The sequence below is a fragment of the Etheostoma spectabile genome, chromosome 24, assembly GCF_008692095.1.
Source record: "Etheostoma spectabile isolate EspeVRDwgs_2016 chromosome 24, UIUC_Espe_1.0, whole genome shotgun sequence".
Classification (NCBI taxonomy): domain Eukaryota; kingdom Metazoa; phylum Chordata; class Actinopteri; order Perciformes; family Percidae; genus Etheostoma; species Etheostoma spectabile.
In genome coordinates this window covers 14,747,143-14,775,090 of record NC_045756.1, presented here as the reverse complement: position 1 = coordinate 14,775,090, position 27,948 = coordinate 14,747,143, and the positions used below count along the sequence as shown (strand labels likewise).

Below are 27,948 nucleotides of genomic sequence, written 5' to 3'. Positions count from 1 at the left end.
AGCAGCCACAGTGAGCTGTTCAAATGACGGTCTTTGTTGTGTTTGATGCTAACTTGTGGCCAGCAGTGAACCAACTTGGTTAACTAGGTCCATTTTTACCGTGTTGACATTACAGGAGTCTTACGTTACCATCTTGTATGCTACTTGTCGCAAAGTGACGCATAAGCAACTCAAATCTGCACTTGACTCACATTGGGGAGTGACAATGTTTACCAATATGTTGATTTACGAGAGCCTCTTTTCAGGTCGGAAAAGCTGGATTTTAATTTAATTTTTAATTTGTTTTTTAATCCCCTATGGGGAAATTACAATTCCCACTCTGTTAGTTTTACACATAGTCCTGAACTACACACATGCTCAGGATCTATACATGCACTAATGGAGAGATGTCAGAGTGAGTGAGCTGCTAGCCGAACCAGCGCCCTGAGTGGGTGGGGGGGGGGGGGGGGGGGGGGGGGGGGGGGGGGGGGGGGGGGGGGGGGGTACGGTGTCTTGCTCAACAGCACCTGGCAGTACCCAGGAGGTGAAGTGGCATCGCTCCAGCCACCAATCCACACTCCGTACTTTTTGGTCCATACAAGGACATACAAGTGACCTTCCGGTTCCCAACCCAACTTTCTACGGACTGAGCTACTGCCACCCCATTTCTTTATTATTCTTTATTCTTTATTAATCTTAGAATCTCAAAGGACACAGGAAACAGAGAGACAGTGCTCTGAAAGTGTGCAAACGTCATCTTTAATGTGTCTTGTATAAATTGTATTCACATTAAGTGGACAACAACCAGTAAGACAATCATGGGAACAAATCTAAAGGCTCAACAATGAACAGTGCGAGTAAAAAAAGCTATTAAAATTTAGATATAAAAGATATAAAATGTTGCTTTTACCTTAAAAAATAAGTAAATAGGTTTAACATTGATAAACTCTTTCCTTTCTACTCCTCTCTCTTTTTCCCATCAGTTTGGACATGTAGTGTACAATCACAGACAGACGTAATGTGCCATGTAAGGACAGTTAACACAGAGGGAGGGCTGGATGAAGATACTGCATCCACATCAGAGGCTGCTCTCCTTACATCCCCGACCCTGGAAACACACAAACGCTCTTAAGTTCATCGCTCACGTCACTGCCTTCTCCACCCCTTCTGCTACTTATTTCGCAAGGGCACCATCGCTGCATCCGGGGCTTAGTGCCGCCCAAGACGATTGTTATTGGTTTAAAGAAATACAAACAACCCCCCCATATACCAGAATGTTAATTCGTGCAGCCAGACCATCCTCCAGTGCTAACACAGCGCTGTGGAGGTCTGGCTATGGGCCAATTGTGGTCCTGTATAGATAATAGTGATGTGGAAACTTTAAGCCCCCACCCACCTTACATACACTAAAAATGGTAGATGGGATACATCTCGTGTTCAGTGGTTTAACTTTTGAAATTAACAATTTTTGTATATTCACATATTTTGGATTTTTTCAGTGTATAAAAGGAGATGTTCTTTACTTATTCTTAGGAAGTAATTGGAAGTATTTTGAGGAAAAAACATATTAGACACAATAATACTGTTTTAGTCAAAGCAGAGAAAATCTATATGGACATAAAACATGTCTGGAGAGGATCAGGACTCAGAAACCAAAGAAGCTTGATGGAATTCAGCCACCATTCATTTGATTCTTTACACCTACAGTATGCTTGTCCTACTGTGAGACATTAAATCTTCTGTCTTCACCTCTGTGAGCTATCCTGAAAAGTGAGGACTCTGTCAACTAGCTTGTGCCTAGACCTGTGTTAAATGTTTTTTTTTTTGACACTAATCAAAAAAGAAAAGCATGTTTTTAGCTTTGGTTTGGGGTTCAGGGTGTTGAACAAATGTTGCGACAGTGGCACCTGTTGGAGGGCCTGCAGGTCCTCCATGGTCTGCTGGGCAGCCAGTCTCAGGCTGGCCTGCACGCTGGAGGTGAGCCGGCCGACACGAGCATGGAGGTCTGGATCCAGCAGAGCAGAGCCCAGCAGGAGCAGCACCTCCTCCTCCAACAACACCGACTGCAGGAGACGCAGAGAGTGAAGACACACCTCCCAGTCTCCATCTGTCAAACAAACGCGTTGTCTGTGGGGGTTCCATTCGTAATAACAATGTCAATTGTGGTACAGTGTATAGCTGGCACACCGGTGCTGCTGGTTGGTAACTAGCTTGGTAGATCAAAGCACTTACTGACATGAAGAGGGAGGAAGGCAGTGAGGCTGGCAGTAGGGGTGGGGGAAAAAATCGATACAGCATAGTATCGCGATATTTTTAGTGGCAATACAGAGTCCAAGTATCGATCTTTCATTATATATGTGTTGGCCAGTTTGTCTACTTGACAATCTTATTTTGCAGTAATAAAATTGAAGTGATATGAAAAAACAGAGAAATGTTTCTTTAGATAAAACAGATGTTGACAAAGTTTCCGTTTGGGGACATCATTGGAAATTGGGAAAAACCAGAAGTTGGAAAAAAGGTTATAAATTGCAATATATCGCAGAGTATTGCAATATGTTTAAAATTGAAATAATATCGTATTGTGGCATAAGTTTTGGAATGATGTCGTACCGGGAGGCGTCTGGTGATTCCCACCCCTAGCTGGCAGTATGGCCCACATAGCCCTACTCAAATTCATACATTCAGTACACTTTATGAGCCAAGACAATGTTATTTTGTCTACCGGCAGACTTCCGTGCTGCCATCAGCTCCAGAGAGCCTGTAAAGAGGGCGGGGTGTTAGACCTGAACAAAAATGACACATCCCCGACAGCGTTATAATAAGATCCTAAACACAAGATTCACCCTCAGTGGTTTCTGTGGCATGAGAAATCCTTTCAAAAATGTTAACATTTAAAAATACAAAAACTGCCACAGAGCTAGCTATAGAGCTGTGGCCCCACCTAGTGGAAAGTCACACCACACCACTGACCCTCTGGTGTGGAATAAACACCTCCATATTCATTTGCAACCTCTGGCACAGGATTGATGATTGGTGTGCGTTAGGAATAAATAAAAAGGAAATATTCTAGTGTGCTACAGTTCATCCATTTAATAAGTAACTTTTTTTCTTCTGTTTTACAAAGGTGATAAGGAAAATAAAGTCCTCTGAAAGTAATCGCAACAATTTCATTTGCCACTGTTGTTGTCATTATTATTGAGGTGTGGACCCTGCCGTCCACCCTAACCCTCCTGTTGTCCTGGGGTCAAATTTGACCAATATTTAAAACATTTCTATATCTCAAAATTGGGTTTCTTTCAACCAAAACGTAAAAACAAAACGGCTTCACAAGTCAAATAAATGATCAGTTCATTACTCTTATTAAATATGGGTCGTTGTGGCATTTAACGGAAAAAAAGGTAAAAACAAAAATGAAAGAAAATGAAAGAAAAAGCTTGAAAAACAAAAATAAATAAAAAAGTCAAAAAAAGGGCAGAAAAAAACTTTGAAAAAAGTGACAAAAACATCAGGTGACAAAAAGTGACAAAAACGTTCCAACAAAGGTTTGACCCAGAAAAACAAATGGTCAACGGGAAGGCAACACAAGGGTTAAACCATTTTTTAATTCTACATAGTTATTGTTCTTAGTGGATTTTTCGTCCCTATTTTTTTTCAATGTTTTTCATGTGTTTACACGTTTTGTGTTGGTTTTTCATATTTATTTTTTACTTCTCTCAGGTTACCCGTTTCGTAAAAAGGTGACATATCTAATACATGTTCTCAATCTTGAAAGATCAAAACAAATATTTCTCTGTTCAGTGTTTGATTTAGAAGTAATCCAAAAGTATTCAGATTAGATAAAAAAAAGGGAAATCAAATGCATTACATTACTTAATTTCGCCATGTAATTTGTATTCAGTAATGTACAGTTGAAAGTAATCCTCCCCAAAATCTGCTTACAAGTATACACGCTTTTCACCACAATAGTACATACAAGCTTTTTAATGTTCCTGTAAGAGCAGTGCCCTTGGTGCACATACAGTACTGTTCAATGATAGACAGTTAATGGCTTTCAAAGGGCTTGAAGGAAGCCTAGTTAAGCTGTTACTATGTAAAACACATATTTATGTTACATAGTAGCATACATAGCAACATGTGCCTTGTTATAAGACTGTGTCTTGCAGTCTGTAAAGTTGGGTTGTTCTGAATGAGACTGGTGTGTTTCCAAAAAAAGTCTCCTTACCGTCCAGCAGGTTCCAGATGAGAGGCAGGAGTCCCGGGTTCTCACTGATGCACTTCAGTCCTTTAACACTGATGCTGACATTATAGAGAGCCATCAGCATCAACCTGCAGCAAAACACAAAAAAAGACTATTGTGTACCGCAGAAGTACAGCACTGCCACCTACTGCCCACTTCTAGACACCAACCTGCCTGAATCTATAATTATTTATAAGGGGACTTACACCTGTAATACTGACCGTTCTCTGTAAAACTGGAATCTGGGGCGCCTGCCTAGCTCACTTGTTAGACCACGTACCCATATACAGAGGCTCAGTCCTCGACCAGAGGCCCTTTGCTGCATGTCATTCCCTTCTCGCTCCCCTTCAAGTCTAAGCTGTCCTGTCATAATAAAGGCCTAAAAATGCCAAAACAATATTCTTAAAAAAATGGAATCTTAAGTTCAGCAGAAGCTGAATGATTAAGCAGTGTGAAACTAATTAAGTGGAATTCTATGTCCTGGTATTTGTGTGCAGTTTATTGCTATGTTTTCGCAACAAACCTACATGGACATAGCCCTCCACCACAAGTCGGCATGGAAACAATATCTGTGGAAACCATATGGTGGAAGAACAAAGAGAGGGATTTTTTACTGAAAGGACTAACTTTGGAAAACCCCTTAATTTGTCTTATTCAGACTGTTGAAGCTTCATATTAACTTCAGCAACTTTGGAAGATATTTTTATACAGAACGAGGACTGTGGATTTTGTCCCCCATTTCTTAAATTGTGGCTCTATGAAGGGATGTCTTCACGGACAGTATGGACAGGAAGAGTGCTCATAGAAACCCATTTGACCCATATGAGTGTTGCATTAAGATAGACTAACAAAAATCTGAATCTTTACAAAGTCACACTATTTTTCTCCTGATTCTTTCTGTAGTATTTTTTTTTATTAGGGTTTGAATTCATTCACAAGCTATCAATCCATATAGCTTCATAATAACGCCCAAACACTGGGGCAGAGCCATAATCCATGATCACACAACGATTTTCTGGAACTGTAAAACTTCAGTTCTTTCAGGGAAAAAAGATCTATTTATGGGTATGTTAATGTTTGCAAAATCTACACATTTCATGTTTAGGCTACTAACTAACCCTGGCTAAGCAACAATGTTATGTGAAAATGATAAGATTTTGCAAATGACTTATTCAGAAACAAGCAAAGGAGTGGCTCTAGCCCTGTAATTTTATGATGCTTTATGGATGAGATCAGATGCAATTACTATACATGTTCCATATTAGTTAAGTCTAAATTTCTCGTCCATGTTTATACTAATAAAAAAGTTTTTTATTACGGTAAACAAGGCATTATTCGCTGAAAAACGTTACACACATACTACCAGTGGTTTGTGTTATGTATTCCAACACAGCTCCACGTACACTTTCAGTTTGGGGAAGACGCCAGGCTTCATCAGCTCCAACAGCTTCATGAGAGTGTCCAGTAGGACAGAGCTTGACAGGAAGTCCCGGCCACGAGTTACAGCTGCTATGTCTGATTGATGGGAAATAAAGACAAAGCAGTTGATTGTGGGGATTCCTGGACTGTAGTAGCAGTAAGCAAATGACAAATTGTTAGTCTTTGTTGCATTCAGGTCCTGCAGGAGGATTTGCACAAATTAAATCAATGTACTTAGCTTATTGACACATTTTGTTTGATTTTTGGTTCTTCTCCATCAGCCTGATAAATTACATTCTGACAGTACATCCACTTTAGTTGCTGAGAGGCTGGTACAGTGACTAATGACCACTAAGGTTTATATGAAAGAGACTTCAGATACAGTATTAGGGGACCACTAAGGTCTATATAAAGAGACTTCAGATACAGTATTAGGGGACCACTAAGGTCTATATAAAAGAGACTTCAGATACAGTATTAGGGGACCACTAAGGTCTATATAAAAGAGACTTCAGATACTGTATTAGGGGACCACTAAGGTCTATATAAAAGAGACTTTAGATACAGTATTAGGGAACCCCTTAAGGTCTATATTAAAGCATCCAAAGAGCACCATGTCATGGGACCTTTAACAGTAAAGGATTCAATAAATTGGCATTCTTAGCACAAAATTTGTGCTGTCCAGTAAACTGGAACTATAATTTGGGAGGATTGTACAATTATTAAAAACCTATCCTAATTACACAATCCTCCCAAATTACAGTCTTAGTTCACTGAACCAATAACTATATAGTGTAGACTGTAACAACAAGGGTTTTGACCTTATGTTTGCTGGGGGGAAATAACTGATGAATATCACTCACTGTTACATCCATGTTTACAGTGTGCATTATATTTATCACTTAATTATCTTTGTAGTTTCTAGATTTTAGATTCCAATTTCCTCAATGCCTTTCTTTTATATGTCCATATATATACGAGGGAGCAAAGCCTATAATATGTAAAGAAAACTCGTCTTCTATACAAAAAACAGAGATACATTCTACCAGACCTAAAAATTGTTTCTAACAGTTGCGTGACCAGAGATGTAACAAACCGGGTAAATTTTGGAGATGTATATGAAAGATTGAGACAGGTTAGAGCCCAAAGGACACCGAGTTGGCCAATTCCCTCCTGAACCGGCAAGCATTAGCTTCAGGTTAATTTATCATGGCTACTAGGGATGGGCATTTCATGTCATTTCAACATTCACATACATTGAATTATCTAGCTATAGTGTCTGAGTTGTTTACATACTCGCAAAAACAATTGAGACACAGCCAGTAAAGTGATCCTGACTGGTCCTGGCTAACTCCGCCATGCTAACCCTGCTAACTGCTAACGTTACCGGAGGACCAGGCCAGCAGGCCACGGCTGTTTACAACTTGTAGCCAACGGCGGTAGCTGACAGTGGTGAGTTATTTTAAGCCAAGAGAGGGGGCTGTAAATTGGGAAGAGAGGACCGTGAGTTAGCAATGTATTTAGCAATTGTTGCCGTAATTCTAAGCAATTAAAGTGTGTATTTCAGTCGGGTGGAAAAGGACGACGAGGTTGTGGCATTTTTTAACGGTTCCTACCATAATTCTAAGCTGAGGAAGTGTGTCTGCCTGTTGGGTGGAGAGGACAGCGAGGTTGTTGTAATTTTAGCGGCTCTTCACATAATTCTAAGCTGAAAAAGTGTGTTTGTTAGTTGGGTACAAAGCTCCGTGGGAGCACAGGCTTTTATGACTGTCAATATAACCAGCATCTAACGTTAGCTACTCTGCTGTACTGTGGAGTAATGTCTGGCTATGTGAGACAGGCATCCAACAACATTGTTGTCGATGCTGCAACTTTGAGTCTCTCCAGTATTTTGAATTTGTACTGCAGTAACTATTTGCTGTCAGTGTTACATATTGCACCTTTAAACCATGTTAACCTATTCTGATATAACCTCTAAATACAGTTTTGAACCTGAAAATGAGCATAATAGGAGCACTTAAATTAAATGTGTACACAAGTATGTTTACTTGTAAAATGGCTTTAAAGTAACAGAACTCTGTTCAATATATTCATGAGCAATAAAAAATGGTGCAAAATATACAACTTAAAGTGTGTGTGAATGCAACAAAGTGTTACAATACAGAAGCTGTGAACTCACTAGTAATGGTTCCAGCCATAGCAAGCACAAACTGGTGCTCCTGGGAGTTGTGGTCCTCAGTTTGAGTTTTTGCCTCCTCATCCAGAGACCTGACAAAACTCTCCAGAGTCTGAGCAGCTACAGCCAGGAAGGACTGCAGCTTCCCCTAAACCATTACAACGCAAGTACACATCAAATGATTTAATGTGAAACCCTGAGAGCTTACAATTTAGTCTGGTTGTCATTAGGAAGAGTACAACACGCGCACACACACACACACACACACACACACACAGACAGACAGTGGAGACGACTTACATCAGCCAGCCAGCGTGTGACAGTGTCCTCATTGGAAGAGCAGCTCCACAGCAGACTACAGGCTGCAGATCCCAGACCAGAGCAGAAGTCTGCCTGCTGCTGCAGCTCTGCTCCGCTCTGCCACAGCTGTTCACGTAACAACAGCTTCTCCTACACACACACACACACACACACACACACACACACACACACACACACACACACACACCACACACACAAGCAAATGGTAACACACTGCAAGTTTTCCTGATATAACAAAATAATGGCAGAGGTAAAGCCATACAGTGGAGTTTCCTCCACCAAGGAATTATTTTCTATATCGGAACATTTATTCAATGATATACACTCACCGGCCACTTTATTAGGTACACCTGTCCAACTGCCGTTAACACTTAATTTCTAAGCAGCCAATCACAGGGCGGCAACTCAGTGCATTTAGGCATGTAGACATGGTCAAGAGAATCTCCTGCAGTTACAACCGAGCATCAGTATGGGAAGAAAGGTGATTTGAGTGACTTTGAACGTGGCATGATGTTGGTGCCGAAGGGCTGGTCTGAGTATTTCAGAAACTCTAATCTACTGGGATTTTCACGCACAACCATCTCTAGGGTTTACAGAGAATGGTCCGAAAAAGAAAAAACACTCCAGTGAGGCGCAGTTCTGTGGCGGAAATGCCTTGTTGATGCCAGAGGTCAGAGGAGAATGGCCAGACTTTCGAGCTGATAGAAGGCAACAGTGACTCAAATAACCACCCGTTACAACCAAGGTGGGCAGAAGAGCATCTCTGAACGCACAGTACGTCGAACTTTGAGGCAGATGGGCTACAGCAGCAGAGACCACTCGGGTGCCACTCCTTTCAGCTAAGAACAGGAAACTGAGACTACAATTTGCACAAGCTCATCGAAATTGGACATAGAAGATTGGAAAAAACGTTGCCTGGTCTGATGAGTCTCGATTTTGCTGCACAGTCGGATGGTAGGGTCAGAATTTGGCGTCTACAACATGAAAGCATGGATCCATCCTGCCTTGTATCAATGGTTCAGGCTGGTGTGGTGGTGTCATGGGTGGGGAATATTTTCTTGGCACTCTTTGGGCCCCTTGGTACCAATTGAGCATCGTTGCAACGCCACAGCCTACCTGAGTATTGTTGCTGACCATGTCCATCCCTTTATGACCATAATGTACCCACTTCTGATGGCTACTATTCAGCAGATAATGCGCCATGTCATAAAGCTGGAATCATCACAGACTGGTTTCTTGAACATGAGAATGAGTTCGCTGTACTCAAATGGCCCTCCAGTCACCAGATCTCAATCCAATAGAGCATCTTTGGATGTGGTGGAACGGGAGATTCGCATCATGGATGTGCAGCCACAAATCTGCGGCAACTGTGTGATGCCATCATGTCAATATGAACCAAACTCCCTGAGGAATGCTTCCAGGCACCTTGTTGAATCTATGCCACGAAGAATTGAGGCAGTTCTGAAGGCAAAAGGGGGTCCAATCCGTTACTAGCATGGGGTACCTAATAAAGTGGCCGGTGAGTATACTTGTGATTATGTAAAAAAAAATGCCCTCTCTAACCTCCCTCTCTTTCTGACATTCAGTCTGCACTGCATCCAATCGGGACTGAAGGTGTAGACACTCCTGTCGCAGCTGCTCCTGTTCCTCCGCAAGGTGCTCCTTCACTACACACACACACACACACACACACACAGACTTTTCGTAAAAACAACAGCAACAACCAACTAGTAGAAATACCATAATAACATAATTAATAATGAACATAATTTTTTTTATGACTTGCTTATTATCCAGCTGGTGGGTTGATCTCAATCTCTATGAATAATTTAAGCCAGGTAGAGAATAATCATAACTTTCTGAAAGCCACTGCTGCTCAATAACCCTCTATTTGTTTGTGCCTCTCTCTTTCTGTCAGACTTCTCTGTGCTGGACAATCCGTCGTCCTCCAGGGACCACACTCTCTCTCTGCTGGCTGTTGCTGCTCATTCCAGATGTTGGATCTGGATCTCCATCCTGCAGGAGATTCAGCATCTCCTCTTGTCTCTCTCTCTTTCCCTCTTGTGTGTGTTTGTTGCGTTCCTCTATCTGTGTGAATGATGTGCTTCAGTTTTGCTTCTTGCGTGTTTGTGTAGCTGGTCTCTTTCTAGGTTCCATGGTGGAGAGGACGTTGTGTGTCATTTCTCGGATCCATTCTCTTCATATGTTTTTTTGTCATTGCCATTTTTGTCATTTGGAACGACTATAGCTCTTTTTTTTAATTCTGTTTTTTAGAAGTATGTTATGACACACATTTACAATGCAGTAATAACTAAAGTTATAGCTAACAGTTTAAGTATAAACTTGTAATATTCTGTATGGTAGTGTGTAAACAATGTTGTCATTACACAACATTAGAGTTGGGCGGTTTCCAAATTTTGATACTGTCAAACCTCCTTCCTATTTTGTATATACGGTATTACCGTGACTAATTAAAAATGATGATCAGACGGCGTCACCAAACTGTTGGCTTGTGCCTGCACCGTTCAGAAACTGAATACCAAACACTAATACTGAAACAGCTCTCCCTTTTCATTAGGTCGGAACCCAAATGCTGCTAAACTGCAGAAGTTGTGTTCCTCTTCGAGACCAGGTCACTCGGTGCGCAACTTGCCATCTCCTAGCTCCTAGCACCTAGCTGCCGTGCGGTTAGTGTGTTCAGCCAGGCTTCTGTGATAATCATCCCGACAACAATCCACGGATTGGCTATGTCCTCCACAGCACAGGTCATGGCTTCGCGACACAAACTTGAACTTGTTCTGTGCCCTGTTCATGTTGCCCAGACATTTTAATTGCATTTTATGTCTGTTAAGAGGGACAAAGGACATACACAAACATATCGAGATTAATGTAAAAAACGGCCGGAATTCTCCTTAATGACGGTATTGAAACTGACATTGTTGCTATTTTTAAGACCCTGCGGTACACCGTATTACCGCCCAACCCTACACAACATACATCTTTTGTGGTGTGTTTGTTGTGTGTCCCTGCTTTCTGTATTTCCTTCTTTTAGTTTTGGTGTGGAAACATTTGGTCGCATGGAGGGATTGGGCAGGAGGTGCCCTGTGCCTTCTTCGGTATGTGTAGTGTACTTTTCTGTACATTGTCATCTGGATCAATGTTTTTGCACTTTTGCTTAAATAAAAAAAATGTAATTGTAAGTAAAAAACCTACATCTTTTGTGCATTTTAAAGTAAAATGTAAAGTAAAGTAGTAGATGGCAGTTTGCACAGACAGAAATTTGCTCTATGATTTGGAACTGCACATTGGGCTTCCCTACTGGATAGTGCCTACTAAGCTATATCTGTGAAGGCTTTCAGTCATCCAGGTCACAGTTATCCAAGAAAGGGTTAAAATCAAGGGCAACTGGACTTGGTTAAGGGTATTACGAAGACCTTTTGTCTCTCGTCTGAGTGACTTCTTCAGAAGCTGGTAACCTCACCACATTCGAATCACACAGGAGTAAGATGAGACAAAGTCAAGTGGTGACCAGGTGACTAGGTAACAAAAATCCAGTTCCAATGTTCATGAAATAAATCAGCAGCACCAAATCACAACTCTCATATGGGGGCGTCTCTCACAAAGACATGGCATTTACTATCTTAAAGTATTTTCAAGATAAAATTGTGTGTAAGCGTACTTGTCTGAGCTGCTCGAGCTTTATGCAGCATTTCTATCAGGTCCCCATTCAGAACTCGGGGCAGGAACTCCCTCAGCTGCATGACTTCTGTTGTTAACTTCTCTAAATCACTTCTCCTCACTCTGACAAAACCATCCTAGAAGAAAAAAACACAAACTTCAATGCATTGATCTAAATAGATGTGAATATAGTATTTTAAAAAGGTATGATATCTAGCCACTTACCAAATAACTAATCAACAAAGGCTACATAAAGTGACACATCATTTCATCTGGTTTTCCAAGTTTTCAGTAATCCATACACATGCATGAAAATAATTAAATTATCTGAACCACAGTGTCTAGTTGTAGTTCATTCTCAGTGATTCATATTTTACAAATCATGGAGAAATATTAGAAACACTTCTGTATATGAAGCAGCCCAATGCAACATATATAACCACAGAGTTTTTGATTGATTACTCAGTGTAAGCAGCTATTACCATCAACTGTTACCTCTCAATATTTAAATTGTTTGACACAGAGTACCAGACTTATTAATGTAGGTGCTAAACAAGACGTCAAAGTTTCAGTTTGTTAAAGTAATCATGACTGCAATGTTTACACTAAATGAGGTGTTTGAATTTGATGGAATATTTTTGGTCATAATGTTAAAAGTCCCACCTGCAAATGCACAGTACAGTCTGGCAATGTTAGGACAATGATACACTTTTGTGTGAGGGAGGGAACCAAGGTGAAATTTAAACTAAAACTGAATTAGACGGGACATTCTAAAACGTGAAAAAGCTTAACGTGGTTTAATGTACCTAAACAACAATCAATCATCACCATATTTCTCATGGCCATATCTTGTCATGAACACTTATGCCTGTCAAAAAAACTAAACTGAAATCCAACGATTTTAGAAGTTATCTCACGTTAACGTTTTCTTCTTCATTGATGTCTATGGCGAGTAAAAAGCTTAACGTGGTTTAATGTAACTAAATAATGATCAATATCATATTTCTCTCTCATATTGCTCCTCATAACCACTAAAAACTGTCAAAAAAAGTCTAATCCAAAGTCCTAAAATTATGGACGTTAGCTGACAGTAAGTGTTTCTGTTTCATTTAAGGCTATTGTAAGGAAAAAAGCTAACGTGAAAAAGACATGTACCTAAACAACAATCAATCATCACCATATTTATATTTTTTCCTTACAATAGCCTTAAATCAAGAACAAACGTTTAATGTCAGATAACGTCCATAATAATTGGACTTTGGATTAGATCTTTTGACAGTTTTCAGTGGTTTTGAGGAGCAATGTGAGAGAAAAATATGGTGATGATTGATCGTTGTTTGGAAACAGTAAACCATGTTAAGCTTTTTCCTCGCCGTAGGAAAGAAGAAAATGTTAATGTGAGATAACTTCTATAATCGTTGGATTTCAGTTTAGTTTTTTTGACAGGCTTAAGTGATCATGACAATATATGGCCATGAGAAATATGGTGATGATTGATCGTTGTTTAGGTACATTAAACCACGTTAAGCTTTTTCAGGTTAAGCGTTTTAGAATGTCCCAATTAGACTGCTCATATCAATTAAGTATCTGCCTGGCCTATGAAGCAATCCATTATTGATGCATGTTGTGTAGGATTTTTGACTTTGTGTGTGTGGTCTTCTTCATCATAATCAGTTGGACTGAGGTCAGGTGACTGACTGAGCCAGTCAAGAATATTTCACAGTTTGGCCATAAAATGCTCCTTGCTCACCCTGTTTTTATGTTAAGGATTGTAGTACTGTACTGCTTGCACTGTCCTAGAATAAGGGGGCTGTATAACAGGCTCCTCTCCTGTGGAACCAGGTTCCAGTTTGGGTTCGGGAGGCAGACACCGTCTCCACATTTAAGAGTAGGCTTACGACTTTCCTCTTTGATAAAGCTTATAGTTAGGGCTGGCTCAGGAAAGTCCTGAACCATCCCTTAGTTACGCCGCTATAGGCAAAGAGATAACTGTTGTTTTGATTAAGCACTATATAGATCAAATGGAATTCTCTCTCTCTCATAGCCACCTCGTCTAGACAGAGGGATGGTTATGTCTCTCTCTCTCTCCCCCTCTCTCGTCCACCTCCTCCAGACAGAGGGAGGGTCTCTCTCTCTCTCTCCCCCCATCTCCTCTAGACAGAGGGATGGATCTCTCTCTCTCTCTCTCTCGTCCACCTCCTCTAGACAGAGGGATGGATATCTCTCTCTCTCTCACACCCATCTCCTCTAGACAGAGGGATGGATCTCTTTCTCTCTCTTCCCATCTCCTCTAGACAGGATGGATATCTCTCTCTCCTTCTCTCTCTCTCTCTCTCGTCCACCTCCTCTAGACAGAGGGATGGGTCTCTCTCTTTCTCTCTCCCCCCATCTCCTCTAGACAGAGGGATGGATCTCTCTCTCTCTCTCACCATCTCTCTAGACGAGGGATGGATATCATTTCTCTCACCACACACTCTCTCGACAGAGGGATGGGTGTTTCTCTTCTCTCTCTCTCTCATCTCCTTTTAGACAGAGGGAAGGGTCTTTCTCTCTTTCTCCCCCCATCTCTTTAGAAGAGGGAAGGGTCTTTCTCTCTCTCCCCATCTCCTCTAGACAGAGGGATGGGCGTCTCTCTCTCTCTCTCATCCACCTCCTCTAGACAGAGGGATGGGTCTGTCTCTCTCTCCCCCCATCTCCTCTAGACAGAGGGATGGATCTCTCTCTCTCTATCTCTCTCTTTCTCTCACCTACCTCTTCTAGACAGAGGGATGGATCTCCCTCTCTCTCTCTCTCCCATCTCCTCTAGACAGAGGGATGGGATCCAGTTAGGGAGAGTTCTAGCCTGGCCAGGCTCCTCTCTTTACCCTGTCTCTCTTAGTTATGCTGTAATAGTTTTAGACTGCTGGGGGACTTCCTTTGACATACCGAGTTCCTCTCTATATCTACTTCTACTTTCCATTGTGTGCATCCATGTCCCAGAAATGCCTGTTACTAACCTAGCTTCGGGGAGTCATTCCCCGGAGTCCTTATGTTCTTTTTCCCCAGCATGTTTCCTCGGATCAGGGAGGCGCCAAAAAATCAGGGTAGCAGCTGTCGCCATGGTCCCGCTACACGTCCTGCGATGCCATGTTACATCCTGCTACGTTCTGCGATGCCCAGCTATGTCCTGCTGTGCCTTGTAACCACAGTGCCCTGCTATGCTCCAAAGAACTACTACAAACAAACTACTATTTATTTTATTTTTATTTATTTTTTGTGACTGTTACCGCCACCCTTCATTCTAATCCCAACTGGTCGTCAGACACCGCCTACCAAGAGCCTGGGTGTGACCGAGGCTTCTGCCTAAAAGGAAGTTTTTCCTCGCCACTGTTGCACTGTTGCTTGCTCTGGAGGAAACTACTAGAACTGTTGGGTCCTTGTACATTCTGGAGTGTGGTCTAGACCTGCTCTATCTGTAAAGTGTCTTGAGATAATGCTTGTTATGAATTGTTACTATAAATAAAATTGAATTGAATTGCACGTTACAGTGTTTCCTCTAGAAATCTTTCAGCTGGGGCAGTGGAATTGGGGGTTGTTGAACTTCCAAAATGAACATTACCTAAAAACAGCTTGTAGGTCGGAAACATTGTGCCAAAAGATGAACAACAACGTCACTATCAATGGGTTTTTCTGCTAAAAATGGATGTATTTAGCCAACCAGCTAATCATGTCATGCTACTAGCTAGCTAGATACTACAATGACTAACCTCAGTAGCTAGCTACTGAGATTAGTCTGCAGTCATTGACATCAATAGTCAACAACAATGTCCATTATAACACTTCACTTTGGCTAATTAGTAATGCTTATCAAAATAAACATTAATATACAACCAAGAAGATAGCTAATCATGTCGTGCTACTAGCTAGCGCGCTACTAGCTAGCTAGGTTAGCCTTATTGTTTGTTGGATTTGCGGGATCTCGCAAATAAAACTCGATATATCGGAAATTAAACACGATATCCTGCAAAACAAAGTCAAGATATCACAAAAGTGTTTGTCCCCAGTACATGTTTTTTGTTTTAATTTTTTCTCGTTCCTCCTCTCCATGTCACCTCTGGGTGCTTTGTAGAAATTAGCATCTTAAACACTTGAAACAGGATTTTAAACTAATAGGTTTTGTTGTGTGCTGCGTCATAGACTGTAAAAAATAGTCGATGGCTGGAGTAGAGCCAAACAATAGAAAATGTCGAAGTGCTTTGGATTAAACGTTGACAGCAGTCTGGTATGAATATGTTAATCATAAATTGAGTGTATGATCTTTGTGTTCAGGAATTATTACCTGTTTCCTTGCCTTTATCTTTGCGCCATGAGTCACAGCTAGCGATTTCCCGCCTAATGATCCTGACATCTTGTTATGGTCGGAGTGTATCTTGTCTCCGTCTACTTCTGTTGTTGATTCCACTTTTCCTGTGTGAGTGTTAGCATTGTTGGTAGTAATAAAACTTTGTTTAGTAAAGTTACTTCCATGTTCGTCAAAACTAGCATCCTAACACAATTAGCTAAAACGTGTATAATGTAGGCTGGAATTGTGGAGCATAAATAATAATTAAAAAAAGAATTACACTTGTGAGTATAATTTCAAAGTTTCCCCCCGACCTCCACGCGGCACAACGGCGGATGTTGTTCCTCCTGACCGGTTTTGAACCAAAACCGCCTAAAACAAATACATAAAATGCAAGCTGGTCGAAGTCACACGGCCTAGTGCCATACTCCAGTCCGGGTTTTGTGATTTTCCAGCCGCGAAGAGACAGAGGCTTATCTCTGCTTCCTTTGTGTTTCAAGGTTTGAACCTTTTTTAGTTTGCTCCGTGGGACAACCAGCGGGAACGTTCGAGAAAAACGTTTCTCTCTGTCCCACTTTCGTAATCCACTAACTAATGTCTGAGGGACTAGAAGCCGACTTTTCCAGTGATGAGGTGTTTAACAGCCGGTTTCCCATCCACCGCGCCTGTCGGGATGGAGATGTTGGAGCTTTGGTCTCACAGTTACAGCAGCTCTCAAACCAGGCTCATCTGACTGTTGAGGACTCATGCTACGGATGGAGCCCTATACACTGGGCTGCTCACTATGGGCAGGTAGGACTTAATGCTAATTACTAGACAGATTAACAGATTTAGCTAACGTTGCTTAGCCAAATGTAGTTTTCATTAAATAAATGTTGTTTTATATATATGGGTAAAACTGCCGGCGATGTTTTAGATTGTGTGAAGACATTCAGATCCTGTTAAACTTACTAACGTGTAGGTTAACGTTGACTGCAGTAAACTTGAATCACGGCTTTGCTAAATTGAATAGTTCTCATGGTACTTTTCAAACATAAAATGGGTCAAGACAGTAGCAACTAGCATTAACCATTTCTAAAGGTTGATATTTTATAGAAGTAATGTGCTATTAGTGAAGTCTGCTGTTGCCCGCCTTTTTTTCTGACTAAACTGACTACGGACGTATTATGCTGCCATACAGTTGTAACCGTACAATAAAGTTGTATTGGGCGAAAAAAATAAATAATTAACGCAACGGGTTGCAGGATTGCCATTGGTTCCAGTGGAGCCAATAGCTACACAGGCGCCAAAATAGCTCTAGGAAAACAGGAAATGTCTATAGATGTGATCTGTGTTCTCTTAATACATCCATGTCTGTAACAGGATAGATATAGACAGATTATTATAAAAACATAGTATTAATAGAGTATAGTATAGTATGGGATATGAAGTGTAATACAAGGTGAAATGTAGTGATAGTCAATCAATTTTACTTATAGTATCAATTCATAACAAGCGTTATCTTGAGACACTTTACAGATAAAGTAGGTCTAGACAACACTCAGTAATTTACTATTCTAATATTTGCCTTCAACACAAGCAACCGTGCCAACAGTATGAAACATAATGCAACATAAAGCAACAGTATGAAACATAATGTACAGTAGCAGCATAGAATATAAAATAAAGTACAGTAGCATAATATAGTATAATGGCTGGCTGGTCAGAGTGATTGGGACAGTCTGTGGTTTCTACTGCTGTTATTGTCTTGATGCAGTGCCATCCATTGTCATGGAAACCTGGTGGTTTAGCATTAAAACTCAGCAAAATTTGTATTTTCAGCAAAGCCTTCCTGTCTTTTATTTACACCAGCATCTTTCAAGCAAGGGGCTGACCCTATGCAGGGTCAGTTGATATTCAAACAGGGTTACAGTAAAAGTGACTTAGTGCACACCAGGGGGCTCCTATCAGTATTCTTCAACAGTTCATTAACATGAGCCTCCTGGTGTGTGATGATTGATTTGATTCTCTGTTTACCACCAGATGTTTTCAATGATCTCATTATTGGCCTGTCATCTGTGTTTCCGTGCACACAGTTGGAGTGTGTGGTGCGCCTGGTGCAGCTGGGTTGTGAGGTGAACACAGTGACCAGCCGCTTCAACCAGACACCCACACACACTGCAGCGTTTGGAGGACATCCTCACTGTGTGGTCTGGCTGACTCAGGCTGGAGCCGACGTCAACATGCAGGTCAGTCTTCCAACACCATTCAGCAGCAGTGTAACCAGATGTAATTGTGTGAAAATGTGAAATATGAATATGTGTCATATCTTAATGTATTGTTTTGAATCTAGAGACAGCGTTATTGAAGATCTAATATATGACACATGTGAATGGATCAACACTAGTCTAGTATATGAAAATAGGACCGGTGGTCTTACCATCACAAAGAGCACGCCTGTTGTCTTTTTGTCAAAATTCCATAAATCTGGATGTGGATGTCACCCCTGTGTCTATAGGATTACAGCGCTAACATTATTTTAGGTTAGGGGAATGATAACAATGAATCTACGACCGAATAACTGGTCATTGAGAAAGTATTAAACAACGTGAATTTTAATTGATCTACTATCAAGGAGCGTAGTATTCTATTACATATTTCAGTGACTCACATTTGCAACCAGAGGGCGCAACGCTACTACATTTACTACATAAATACTATCCAAGCAGCTAGACTGATTGTGACCAGGCTGTGCTCCCATCATGTTAAAATGCTAATTTTCCTCAATAGATAGGCTAAAATTGCTGGACAAGGTGGAGTTAAGTTGAATGATTTGAAACATTTAATCTGCAAAGGAACCAGCAACTATAGCTGTCAGAGAAATATAGTAAGTAAAATGTCTATATTTCCCCTTAAATGGAGTGAAATAGAAGTACAATGCAAAGTAAAGTATACTAAACATTGTAATTAAGAATTGTACTAGAGTAAATGTGCCTTGTTACCTTCCACCTCTGGCAGTGATGATGTAGTGAGTGACATGTAATGAATAACCATAAATAATACCACTGGATTACATTCAATGTCAAAGAATAGCAATCTAGTCATTTGGCTGGTGCTCCCATGTATGTATAGGTGCGTATTAAACATATTCAAGAACGCAATGTTGTGTTTTATTATAACCTTTTATAAATGGATATCCCCTAGGGTGGAACGGTTCACAAAATTTACAGTTCGGTTCATATCCCGGTTTTTGGGGGTCAGTGTTTTACGGTACAGTTTGCTTTATGTTTGATACGGGGGGGGCATTGCCAATTTCAACATGCTTTTCAAATAAATATATTTGGCAAAACAAGTTTGCCTTGACAAAATTCTGGACCATAAGGAAATAAAGTAAACACGTCTTCACTTTCAAATCTTTGTTAGAAGAATGTTTTCTAATTAGTGATAACATTTTTTTATATAAAAAAGGCCACATCAACATGAAATGAAGCAGCACTAGACTATTTTTTTTGTTTTTTTAAACGTAAGCATGCCAATAGCATGCCATTTCTTAATGGAAATATCTTTTATTAAAAGAAAAAATGCCACTGTGTTATTAAATAAATTAGGATTTACTGTGTTGCTGAAATGCTGACGAGAGGGGATATTACAGTGGGTACGGAAAGTATTCAGACCCCTTTAAATTTTTCACTCTTTGTTTCATTGCAGCCTTTTTCCAAAAATCAAAAAAGTTATTTTTTTCTCAGTAATGTACACTCAGCAACCCATCTTGACAGAAAAAAACAGAAATTTAGAAATTTTTGCATATTTATTAAAAAACAAAAACTGAAATATCACATGGTCATAAGTATTCAGACCCTTTGTTCAGTATTTAGTAGAAGCACCCTTTTGATCTAATACAGCCATGAGTCGTTTTGGGAAAGATGCAACAAGTTTTTCACATCTGGATTTGGGTATCCTCTGCCATTCCTCCTTGCAGATCCTCTCCAGTTCTGTCAGGTTGGATGGTAAACGTTGGTGGACAGTCATTTTCAGGTCTCTCCAGAGATGCTCAATTGGGTTTAAGTCAGGGCTCTGGCTGGGCCATTCAAGAACAGCCACGGAGTTGTTGTGAAGCCACTCCTTCGTTATTTTAGCGGTGTGCTTAGGGTCATTGTCTTGTTGGAAGGTAAACCTTCGGCCCAGTCTGAGGTCCAGAGCACTCTGGAAAAGGTTTTCGTCCAGGATATCCCTGTACTTGGCCGCATTCATCTTTCCCTCGATTGCAACCAGTCGTCCTGGCCCTGCAGCTGAAAAACACCCCCACAGCATGATGCTGCCACCACCATGCTTCACTGTTGAGACTGTATTGGACAGGTGATGAGCAGTGCCTGGTTTTCTCCACACATACCGCTTAGAATTAGGCCAAAAAGTTCTATCTTGGTCTCATCAGACCAGAGGATTTTATTATCACCATCTTGGAGTCCTTCAGGTGTTTTTTAGCAAACTCGGGCTTTCATGTGTCTTGCACTGAGGAGAGGCTTCCGTCGGGCCACTCTGCCATAAAGCCCCGACTGGTGGATTGCTGCAGTGATGGTTGACTTACTACAACTTTCTCCCATCTCCGACTGCATCTCTGGAGCTCAGCCACAGTGACCATTGGTTTTCTTTGCCTCTCTCACCAAGGCTCTTCTCCCCCGATAGCTCAGTTTGGCCGGGACGCCAGCTCTAGGAGGGTTCTGGTCGTCCCAAACGTCTTCCATTTGAGGATTATGGAGGCCACTGTGCTCTTAGGAACCTTAAGTGCAGCAGAAATTTTTTTGTAACCTTGACCAGATCTGTGCCTTGCCACAATTCTGTCTCTGAGTCTTCAGGCAGTTCCTTTGACCTCATGATTGCTTTTGCTCTGACATGCACTGTGAGCTGTAAGGTCTTATAGACAGGTGTGTGGCTTTCCTAATCAAGTCCAATCAGTATAATCAAACACAGCTGGACTCCAATGAAGGTGTAGAACCATCTCAAGGATGATCAGAAGAAATAGACAGCACCTGAGTTACATATGAGGGTCACGGCAAAGGGTGAATACTTATGACCATGTGATATTTCAGTTTTTTTTTAATAATTTGCAAAAATTTCACTTTCTGTTTTTTTCTGTCCAAGATGGGTGCTGAGTGTACATTACTGAGAAATAAAATGAAATTTTTTGTTTTTGGAAAATGGCTGCAATGAAACAAAGAGTGAAAAATTTAAAGGGGTCTGAATACTTTCCGTACCCACTGTATAGCGTGGCTCAAGTAATGTTACATTAATCGTAAGCTAAAACTCTGCCTCCACCATGATGGCTAATAACTGTACGTTACTACAGCTTTCACAACTGCTGATGCTTGAACTCGGGTTACTGCAAGTTCCAAGCTCGGATATTCCGACTTTTACCTTGGAAAATCCGACTTCCGAGTACAAATGGAACGCACTATTATCCATAATGCTCCCATACAACACACCTAAACTGTCTGCACTCGGGCACGTCATTCGTACCAACTACAATTTCACTGGGTTATTTTTTTTCTGCACAAGCCTTTTTGCCTGAAACCTTAGGTTAAAATGAAAGAGACAAAGCAAACTCGCCCCGAACTGTTACTAGCGGAACAATCGGTTCAGATTACCTTTACTTGAACCGTTCCATCGCTAATATGCCCAGAGTTAAACATTGTGTCCTCAGGATTTTGTAGGCGAGGCTCCCATCCACAAGGCGGCTCGTTCAGGTAGCTTGGCGTGTATCCAGGTCCTGCTGATAGCAGGTGCTAAGCCACAGTAAGTATTCTGCAGGTCTGATCTCTGTGCAGCAACACAGCAGCTTTGTCATGCTGAGTTTGAAGCATAGCAGCAGCTACACACCTCACATCCCACTTCTGCTGTTTATAGTACACTCACTGGTTTTGGTGAGAAATCCTCCTAGATCAGTGTCTCATTTACCAGCAAGAGGCGGTCTAACATTCAAATGTAAATCCAAAGGATTTTGTAAACTGTAACATCATTTCTGCCCAACCATTTGCAGTTTTTGCATATTGTGCATAGTTTGAGCAGAAAACTAAATGGGACATTTATATCCTGAATAAATAACAGCATGGATTTGGCCACCATTCCACTGCATTTTATTTACTTCCTTTAAATTTGGACATATTTCTAAACGTTGTAGAAGCGCTGGTGCTGTGGTGTATTTTCTGTTGTCATATAATATCAGTGTATTGCTAACGTCACATCAGCTGTTTGAGAGGGAACGGGCCACGCTGGTTTACTTTCATCTCTCTTATAGACATCAACAACATTTTAAGTATTCTTCATGTAGGTCATTTTACCAATGTAGCTTTAACCAATTATGATTTACGTCCAGATTTAGTTGGGTCCATCATTGCCCCAACTCCCCATATGTTGTCCCAGTTCAGATTTGGGAACAGTAATGAATACTTAGAGACATTATTGAAAATGGTCTCCTCCAATAATTTGGAAATGACCCTTTATTTGAGCATTATAACTTTCAATGCAAATAAAAAAAAATCTTGAATTGTGTACTGTACTAACATCTTGTTTTCTTAAAACAACTCAACAAGGTGTGTGGGCTCAGGTCACATGTGTCCTAAATGAATCAACACAGTACAGTAACAACAAAGTACAGTCAAATGATCTGCTTTAAGGCAGACAAAAGTTGACAATCACGACAGAAAAGAGGTGAAGGTTTTGGTTTTCAATCCAAAATGGGGCCCTAGATGTCACCGTGAGACTTGCCGATTGACAGCTGATACACAGCTTTGAAGAACAAAGACAGTCCGCATCAAAATTCTGACTACGACCGAGACTACGCTTTTACATTCAGCTGTCTACATTTTAACTCCAAGATTTTATTAGACCATCTCAAACAGTGTGACATGACATGGTTGTGTTAGTGTAAATAAGCCTTTAGTCTGTCTTGCTTTAAGATATTGACACTCATTTCTAGAGAGTTCCTTGAACAAGGGCAACTGCACTTATGACAGGTGGATTTATGTCACCACATTGAAAAAAACAACATGCGATTAATAATCTCCACCCAAAGCAGGATTTGAAAAAATATTCCCGATTGGCCCTTTCCCTCTAAACCAGCCGATTTAAAGTGGATGTAAAGTAATGTTATTTGTGTTTGTTGTGTTTGTTTTTTGCTGCACAGGTAAAAGTTTTCTCATACAGTATGCCAAATAATAGAGATAGTCAATAAGAATGTTGACAGTATGCTAAAGCAGAAAAGCTCATGTGTTTCTGTTTACGTATGGCACATTGGCAAAGAGGCATAGTTTTAACTTGGAGACAACAGAAATCCATTGCATTTATACAGTATAAGATATTTATAATTGTCTAAATATTTTAAAAATTATTTTGATTGTTCTTCACAATCATGAACGAGGGGTAACTATAGGTAAAAAGGTAAAGCAAGAATAAATACTGTTGCATGAAACCTATTTGGCTTTTTTTTTTAAATTGAAGTTACGACCGATACATCGGCAGGCCGATATTATCAGCCGATATTAGGCATTTAGCGATCTATTGCTATTGGCATTTTTAATGCCTGATAAAAAATACATAAATGAATATTTGAAAAATAAAAACGGTCTGTCAACCATGTAATTAGCGTTAGCGTAGCATAGTTTGTCCACCAGAGGGCGCTCTACAACATGGTGTTATTTCAGTTAGCTTAGTAGCTGGTTTGATTCGCATTGGGAGGTTTTATGGAAAGTACCCCATGCCAATCTCTTGGTGTGGTGAAGGGTATGTGATGATGGGGGGGGGGGGGGGGGTGGGGGGGGGGTGGGGGGGGGGGGGGTGGGGGGGGGGGGGGGGGGCAAGGGAACTTTATCAGGATGCATAGTATCCTGATCCATGTAATAACTGGCCTTTAACAATAAAAATGTGCCTGCCTCTATGGGAATTTAACATAGGGGGGTGTATATAATTGGAATTATACTTATTTATTTACAATACATTATTCATTCACAAAGAAAATTAGTGTCCTTAAAAGGTTGGATTTTCCTAAAATTTTTTGAATTAAGGCAATAATTTAATGTAAACTTATTCAAGCCACTGTAACAGCTACTTTTAGTCATATGAACAGGAGCTGACAGTGTTGCTAGATGATTGTAGTCAGTGATCATGAGAAAAAACCAAAAAGGCCCATTCGTCGATTCATCCAGAGGATACACACATAACCCCCCCCCCCAAGTCACCAAATAGTCCATTAATGCAGCTCTAAAATATATTTTTCTAAACATTTCTTCAGTACAATTTGTGTTGGCTCCCACTTCAAGAGAAATCAAATGAGCTGTGGTTGATTTAGACATGGAATAAGTGTCAGTAAAGAAGCATCATGAGCTTTTCAGCCTAGGGAACTTCACAGTTGGCAATAGTGAAGGGTGTTTAGAAACTTGTAGTACCTGTTACTTTCTTCTTTTTTTTTATCTGAAACTGTTTAATTTGTCCTAACATGTTAAATATTGAACTGAATATTTAGAATTTGTTTCTTAAGTAAAGAAGGAATAACCATGAGCTTCATTTTCAAACTGCAAACACCCCTGCACGTTCTGATGTTTTACAGCTTTTCAATTTGAACTCGATTTTCTTGAGTAATCCCAGAAAGAGGGAGCAATCCAAATAGGCACTGCAGAATCTGCCACATGTGCATCAGCGAGCATCTTACAGTTGTTCGCTTCCTACAGTTTCTGCAGCTGGCAAACTGGCGAGGTATTTCCTGCAGCGGTTGGTTTCAAGTTTCAGAAAGCACTGATGATGATAGTCGTGTCTTGACTTGCATGCTTACTGTGCTAACAAAGTGTGAGCTCACTGGACACACAGGAGTTACCATAGAAACCATAGAAAGGTCAGTCTCAGCTGCAGGATTGTTTTTGTCGTAGCGGAGGGAAAGGGGCTGATGTGGAGAATCAAAGCACGTTAGGAGACAAATAAAATGAAATGCTTCTTTTAACAGGCTAAATATCCTAATTTGACTTTATGCTCCCAGAGTTTCTACACAGACCTTTGTTGTTGCCCTTGATGAGTAAGGGTAACATCATCCATTAAAACATTCAAACATATTGTTTGGAAAGGTGACAAAATAGTTTCAACTCAAAGGTCCACTTACTAGCTTTTCTCTGAGCTTTCATCCGCATTACACCGTCTTCATCAGCTGTTATCTTGTCTCAAGTGGTCACATAATAACAGATGGTCATATATGTGTCACTGGGGGGATCACCAGACGCCTCCCGATACGATATCACGATACTAATGCCACGATATGATATTATTGCATATAAAAACATACTGCAATATTCCGCGATATATTGCAATTTATCACCTTACTTCCAATTTCAAATGACGTCCCAAAAGGAAACATCTGAAACAAATTACAGAACATGACAGACTTCTTATATTCCAGTGTCAACTGTTTCCATACCTGTATCATTCAGGTCACAAAAGGAAAACTACTATTTAAAAAGATGTCACAATTTTGCATGATATTGACAATATTTCTCCCCCAAAAGTGAACCGGCCGACTTTGTGCACAATCATTTATCGACTTCTTTATTATTTCATCCGAGTTCAGAGTTTAACTAAAAAGATACATTTCTCTTTTTGTTCATCTCACTTCAATTTTATTGTTGCAAAATGGGACAAACGGACCAACACATATAATATATACATAGAATAAAAGACCGATACTTGGCGCCTGTGTATCGATACAGGATTGCCACTGAAAACATTGTGATACTACTACTTTTTCCCCCCCCACCCCTACGTGTCACAGCCATGACAACTAACTAACTCCACCAACTGTTGAAAACCGTGAGATGTGGGTCAGAGAAAAGCTAGGAAGTGCACCCTTAAATTGAGATTTCTTTTGTCGCTCATGCTGATGCTCAAAATCTGTATAAATTCATCTGTAAACTGTAGGAACTGGGACAAGTAAAGCGTCTCTCAACACCAGACAAGACACGTTTCAGACTTACTGGAGAAGACGGTCAAATTGGAAGAAGAAAAAAAAGATCGAAAATCTATAATGAGTCGTTTTATTTATTTCCTAGAATGCTTGCTAAACCTTTTAAACTGCATTAGCTTTAATAAAAACCCTTGTTGTTTTTCAGCACCCCCGGGGGATTGGGATTAGGTCGTTAATGGCCATCACCCACATCTCCGTTAACGCGTCATTCTCTGAAATGTCACGGAACAACAGCTCGCCTCGGCTCATCTGTCAGCTAGTATTCGCTCGTAGCAGATGGCGTAGCAACATGTGCTGTATGTCAGCTGATAAGCGTACACAATGGACTAAAAAAGACAACGTTTCAGAAAATTATTTAAAACATTCTATGCTAAAATCCATGAAGAACTCAAGGTTTATGGAACAAACGAACCTAGAAATGGGTCCCAACTTGAGCTTTTACTTTAACTCTGGTTTCTCTTGGCTATAACTTAACCCCACTCTAGAGCTGGGTGCTTTTTTCTATTCAGGGTTATCCTCAAAAACACACATTTCACTTATTATGATTATATAATTAATCATATGATTATGAACTATTGTCAATCAGGGTTAGAACCAAAAAGAACCAAAGCGCCATGTATCCAGAAATAATCCATACAGATTTAGAAAAAAACATTACAATGAAACTCAATGTACAGTATATGTACATAATGAACTAATAGAAGATGACATATTAATACCCGATGTTTTTTTATCCCTCGATAATGAATATTAGTGTTGGACCCTTAAAAATCCGGCTCCAATGCCAAATGAATAGTTGAAACTTGGAAGCTTGAATACGAATACTGCATTCAAATTTTTTATATTTTGTCTGGTATTGAGGAGGATTCATAATATCTAAATTTGGTTATTTCCGAGCCTAGTTAAAGAGATTTCATTTGATGTAAATAAGGTAGAGCTAGGATTACTTTACTAACATTTCATAACGTACCCTGTTCTCTATCCAAAGTGTACTTTGTTGTAATGTTTTGTACTACAGAGGGTAGCTATTTTGTCGTTAGCTTTGATCTTGACTCAATTGTTGCATTGTTTATGAAAAGTAAAATTGCCATAAAGAAATTATATATACATTATATACACATATAGCCACATTCTGTAAGAAGTAAGATATCGTTTTACCAGCCCACCAGAAAGATTTTTATTCATTTGGCTAAATGAATGTGTTGCAGGGGAGATTGTGAAGACCAGAATGCATTTGGGCCATCATGATCTCTCCCTGCAGTAGTAAAGCCCCCTTACTTCTTACAGGCTTCCATGTGGTCAGTGTAACCCTAAGCCAGTCAGGATGCTGCTAGAGATGAAACCCTGTGATGTCTGAGAGGGAGCAGCTTGTCTCACCCGTCTCTGTTCTTGTCCAGTTTAAGGAATGCCAGCGGGCAGACAGCAGCGGACCTGGCCCACGCTCACGGCTTCCTCGACTGTTTCGGCTTCATCTCCAAAACCAAGAAGCACCTGCTGCAGCTCAGTGGACTCCATGTCAATGGAGGACAGAATGGAAACAGCGCCCCGTGTGGCCAGGGCCTGCTCAGCAGAAAGAGGCTGCTGGCAGCGGTGGACACTGGTCACATGAAGAAAGCCAGGGGAGCTGAGCGTAAGACATTTGTTGGCTTTTTGTATCGCACTTCATACTGTGAGCTTAACCAATACAACGCTGCAATTTACCCCAAAAATAATACAACATTTATTTACTAGTGGAAATGTGTGTGGTTAAAACATCGTGCATTAAAGGTCCCATGACATGATGCTTTTATATAGACTTTAGTGGTCCCCTAGTACTGGATCTGAAGTCTCTTTTATATAGA

General features: G+C 40.5%; 2 protein-coding genes across 3 annotated transcripts in view; one reads left to right on the top strand and one right to left on the bottom strand.

The window, feature by feature from the left end:
• Positions 1-716: 716 nt before the first annotated feature.
• On the bottom strand, positions 717-16,250 carry hsf2bp (heat shock transcription factor 2 binding protein). The gene is made up of 9 exons (XM_032505939.1): positions 16,129-16,250; positions 11,812-11,947; positions 9,696-9,799; positions 8,112-8,261; positions 7,815-7,959; positions 5,620-5,731; positions 4,202-4,305; positions 1,887-2,086; positions 717-1,087 (listed from the first exon to the last, which is right to left on the bottom strand). The coding sequence occupies exons 1-9, from the start codon at positions 16,195-16,197 to the stop codon at positions 1,058-1,060; spliced, it is 1,050 nt and encodes a 349-aa protein (XP_032361830.1). The 5' UTR covers positions 16,198-16,250; the 3' UTR covers positions 717-1,057.
• A 418-nt stretch (positions 16,251-16,668) lies between these two features.
• Positions 16,669-27,948, top strand: part of LOC116673703 (ankyrin repeat domain-containing protein 10) — a 19,561-nt gene continuing 8,281 nt past the window's right edge. For both annotated transcript variants that reach the window (XM_032505930.1, XM_032505929.1), the window contains exons 1-4: positions 16,669-16,923; positions 18,207-18,359; positions 21,809-21,900; positions 27,505-27,737. In XM_032505930.1, coding sequence (XP_032361821.1) covers positions 16,726-16,923; positions 18,207-18,359; positions 21,809-21,900; positions 27,505-27,737 — 676 coding nt within the window. In that variant the 5' untranslated portion in view covers positions 16,669-16,725. The remainder of the gene's footprint in view (positions 16,924-18,206; positions 18,360-21,808; positions 21,901-27,504; positions 27,738-27,948) is intronic.